At 57.7% G+C, this 3,868-nt stretch overlaps 2 protein-coding genes across 2 annotated transcripts in view; one reads left to right on the plus strand and one right to left on the minus strand.

Moving 5' to 3' along the window:
* Retreg3 (reticulophagy regulator family member 3) overlaps positions 1 to 133 on the minus strand; it is a 16,402-nt gene extending 16,269 nt beyond the window's left edge. The window contains exon 1 of the mRNA XM_010635514.3: positions 86 to 133. Within this exon, the coding sequence (XP_010633816.2) occupies positions 86 to 133 (48 nt within the window). The remainder of the gene's footprint in view (positions 1 to 85) is intronic.
* Positions 134 to 181: 48 nt separating this feature from the next.
* Positions 182 to 3,868, plus strand: part of Tubg1 (tubulin gamma 1) — a 4,759-nt gene continuing 1,072 nt past the window's right edge. The window contains exons 1-8 of the mRNA XM_033763134.1: positions 182 to 417; positions 704 to 816; positions 947 to 1,114; positions 2,263 to 2,331; positions 2,576 to 2,655; positions 2,986 to 3,112; positions 3,460 to 3,546; positions 3,636 to 3,831. Of these exons, the coding sequence (XP_033619025.1) occupies positions 369 to 417; positions 704 to 816; positions 947 to 1,114; positions 2,263 to 2,331; positions 2,576 to 2,655; positions 2,986 to 3,112; positions 3,460 to 3,546; positions 3,636 to 3,831 (889 nt within the window). The 5' untranslated portion in view covers positions 182 to 368. The remainder of the gene's footprint in view (positions 418 to 703; positions 817 to 946; positions 1,115 to 2,262; positions 2,332 to 2,575; positions 2,656 to 2,985; positions 3,113 to 3,459; positions 3,547 to 3,635; positions 3,832 to 3,868) is intronic.

Below are 3,868 nucleotides of genomic sequence, written 5' to 3' on the forward strand. Positions count from 1 at the left end.
CGCGGCCAGCCCCTTAGCCTCCGCCATCTCCCCGGGGCGGCCACAACATCCGGGCCCGCCGAGAGACGGTCACAATAACACCAACTGCGCAGACGCACCAGGCCGGAAGACCGCCTCTCCCGGCGATGCGCATGCGCAGAGGCTCCGACCGGCGCACGCCGTGGAAAAAGAGGGGACGCTGCGTCAAAGACTGTCACTATGCGCACGCGCAATCTGCAGAATTGAAGCCACGGGATTAAGGAAGTGCCATCTCCAGGGCTCAGTTCTCATTGGAACAGAGAAAGTTCGCGGGAGCTACGGGTGGTTTGGCGCCTGCGTCTTTTCCGCAAGCGAGTCAGCGTGAGCGGCTGCTAAGTGCTTGAGGAGCGATGCCCAGGGAAATCATCACTCTACAGTTAGGCCAGTGCGGCAATCAAAGTGAGCAGACCTCCGGCCCCTCCGTTAGCCACAGCGCGTAGATTCAACGGGATGTCACTGTGGGAGCCTGGACTCCGTCCTTCCCAGAATCGTAGTTCGGCAGAATGCGGGAGTCCCCGGCCGTGTCCAGTTGCCCAACCCCCAAGAGCCCTCCTCTGCCCGATCACTGGGTACCACCCTTTCCTACGAGGCTCCGCCGTCTTATCCCGGGCGCCAGGCGCTCAGGCCCCCAACTACCCCCGCGGAACCTGCCCAAACCAAATACCAATTTCCTCCCCGCCCGCAGTCGGCTTCGAGTTCTGGAAGCAGCTGTGCGCCGAGCATGGCATCAGCCCGGAGGGCATCGTGGAGGAGTTCGCCACCGAGGGCACCGACCGCAAGGACGTCTTCTTCTACCAGGTGCCGGCCCGGACCCGCGAGGCCCAGGGCTGCGGCGGGCAGCGGCTGGGTGCTGGGAACTTCGCCCGGCAGAGAGCGGGGGCAGGCAGGGCCGGGCCCCTCGGTGACGCCCTCCTGGCCTCCCCTGCAGGCGGACGACGAGCACTACATCCCCCGGGCCGTGCTGCTGGACCTGGAGCCGCGCGTGATCCACTCCATCCAGAACTCTGCCTACGCCAAGCTCTACAACCCCGAGAACATCTACCTGTCGGAGCACGGGGGCGGAGCCGGCAACAACTGGGCCAGTGGGTTCTCTCAGGTCATTTGCTGGTCCCTGGCCAGGCCCACGTGCACCGTGTCTTCCTAGAGGGGAGGGAAAGCAGATCAGGGTTGCATCTGTCCTGGAGCACTGTGTGCCAGACCGGCAGCCTGAGTGGTTTAAATATAGTTACTCTTTAAATCTCTAAAAAACCCTAGAAGTGGAGCTTACAGGTTCGCAGTATTATATCTGCCTTTCAAAAATCACTTCTTTAGCAGCAAAACCAAATTTCACTAGAGAGAGTCTATTTTTATCAATTCTATTCAACTTATGATACTTTTCATTGCAGAAATGCTAATGTACTTGATTAACACAACTTAGACCCCCCTCATCAGGTTTTACTGAATATGTTTTGCATACACCAAACTGCCTTTCTAAAATCTGAAATATTTTGAATTCCAAAACATAACTGGCCCCAGGAGTTTTTTATAAGAGACTGTAGACCTGTGTTACTGCTTTCATTGTACAGAGGAAGAAACAAGTATAGAAGAATTAGGAAATCTGGGCCAGGGGATTTAGCTCAGTGGTTCTGCCACCTGCCTTGCAAATGCAAGGACCTGAGTTCGATCCCTGTACCAAAAAAAAAGTAATGGGGGTGCGGGGGGGATTTAGCTCAGAGGTGCCACACCTGCCACGTAAGCCCAAGGTTCGAAGTTCGATCACTGTTACAAAAGAAAAAAGAAATCTGCCCAGAGCCACTTAGTTGTACAGAATGAGCTCTAAGATATGAACCTGGGTCATGTGGGTGTACAGTGCTGGCTTGGGACCATCTTGCCGTTCTGCTTCTTAATGCCCATAAAAGGCAGGGCAGCTGTACACCATAAAAGGGCTTTTAGCTAGTTATGGTGATGTGCTCCTGTCATCCCAGCACTGGGAAGCTGAGGCAGGAGGACTAAAGTTTGAAGCCAGCTTGAGCAACTTAGTGATTTAGACCCTGTTTTAAAATGTAAGGAAGAGGGCCAGGGGTTTACCTGAGTTCTACCACCACCTGCCTCACAAGCACAAGGACCCAAGTTCTATCCCTGGTACCCCCCCAAAAAAAATTAAAGGGCTTAGGTTCAATCTGCTGTGCCACAAAAAGGTAGTCCTTGGTCAGAGTGTTTGTTTCACGGTGCTGTCTCACTCTGACTCTCCTTGTGTCTGCACAGGGAGAGAAGATCCATGAGGACATTTTTGACATCATTGACCGGGAGGCAGATGGGAGCGACAGTCTGGAGGTGCGTTCCGGGCATGCTGATTGGGCCTGGCATAGAAAAGGCCTGGCAACCACTTTCAAAGCCACCTTTAGGCACAAGGCCCACCCTGAGCCTCGGACAGGGGCCACAGGCCTTACTGACCACAAAGCAGTCACCTTATCTGCGTGAGGCAAGAGGAAGGGTGCGGCAAGATGGGAGTCGTGGGCGGGTCTGGTTTGGAGTCCTGCCCGGACAGCGAGACACTGGCTGTACCTCTCCCGCACAGGGCTTCGTGCTGTGCCACTCCATTGCCGGGGGCACGGGCTCTGGCCTGGGCTCCTACCTCCTGGAGCGGCTGAATGACAGGTGAGGGACACTTGGGGGCTGGGGTGAGATGGGAGCTGGCCCCTCCCTTCCCATCGGCGGAAGAGTCCCTCGACCCCCAAGAGTGAAGAAGAGAACTGAACGGGAGAAACCGATCCTGCTCCGGTCTTGGAGCCAGAACCCAGTGTAGACGAGTTCTGAGTTGGAGGCCTAAATTCTGTAGTGTCCCCTGCCCTTTGGGGGTTACAGACTTTCACAAGTCAAGGCTTCCTTTTACTGATCTGTGACCCCAGTCTCTGCATCCAGATACGCGAGGAGCCCTGTGTTCGCCCAGCCTCCAGTCTGTTGCCCTTTTGTTCCCAACTCCACCAGGTACCCCAAGAAGCTGGTGCAGACGTACTCGGTGTTCCCCAACCAGGACGAGATGAGCGACGTGGTGGTGCAGCCCTACAACTCCCTGCTCACGCTCAAGCGGCTGACGCAGAACGCAGACTGCGTGGTGAGGCCCGGGCCCAGCTGTGCCTCCCGACCCCTCTTTACCACCTTCGTGCCTTTAGAAAGTCAAGTTCAACGGGACTGCATGGCACATGGCTGTAATCCTAGCACTTGGGAGGCTGAGGCAGGAAGATCATACGTCTGCACCCAGCCTGGGCTGCACAGCGAGACCCTGCCTCAAAAACATGCAATATAAAAAGGGCTGAGGTTGGAACTCAACTCGCCCTGGGCCTAAAGTCAGTCAGCCTGGGCAGATCCTTTGGGATGGGTCTGGCCGTGAGGCTCACAGCTCCTGGCTCAGGCAGAGCTCTGGATGTCTCTGTCCTGCCACTCTGCTTCTGTCGTCCCCAGGTGGTGCTGGACAACACGGCCCTCAACCGGATCGCCACCGACCGCCTGCACATCCAGAACCCGTCCTTCTCCCAGATCAACCAGCTGGTGAGCCGGCTCCTCGGGCCTGGACCGGGCGGGACCCCCCAGGGAGGCGGGTCCCCCAGACCGGGCCATGACCCCGCGCCCGGCCGCAGGTGTCCACCATCATGTCGGCCAGCACCACCACCCTGCGCTACCCCGGCTACATGAACAACGACCTCATCGGCCTCATCGCCTCTCTCATCCCCACGCCGCGCCTGCACTTCCTCATGACTGGCTACACCCCGCTCACCACGGACCAGTCGGTGAGGCCGCTGCACACCAGCCAGCGTGGGCCGGGCTTGAGGCTCTGATGGGGCGCGTGGGCCCCGGGGGCTCCGCAGACCGC

This window comes from Fukomys damarensis, unplaced genomic scaffold (genome assembly GCF_012274545.1).
Source record: "Fukomys damarensis isolate Sample0158 unplaced genomic scaffold, DMR_v1.0_HiC HiC_scaffold_13, whole genome shotgun sequence".
Classification (NCBI taxonomy): Eukaryota; Metazoa; Chordata; class Mammalia; order Rodentia; family Bathyergidae; genus Fukomys; species Fukomys damarensis.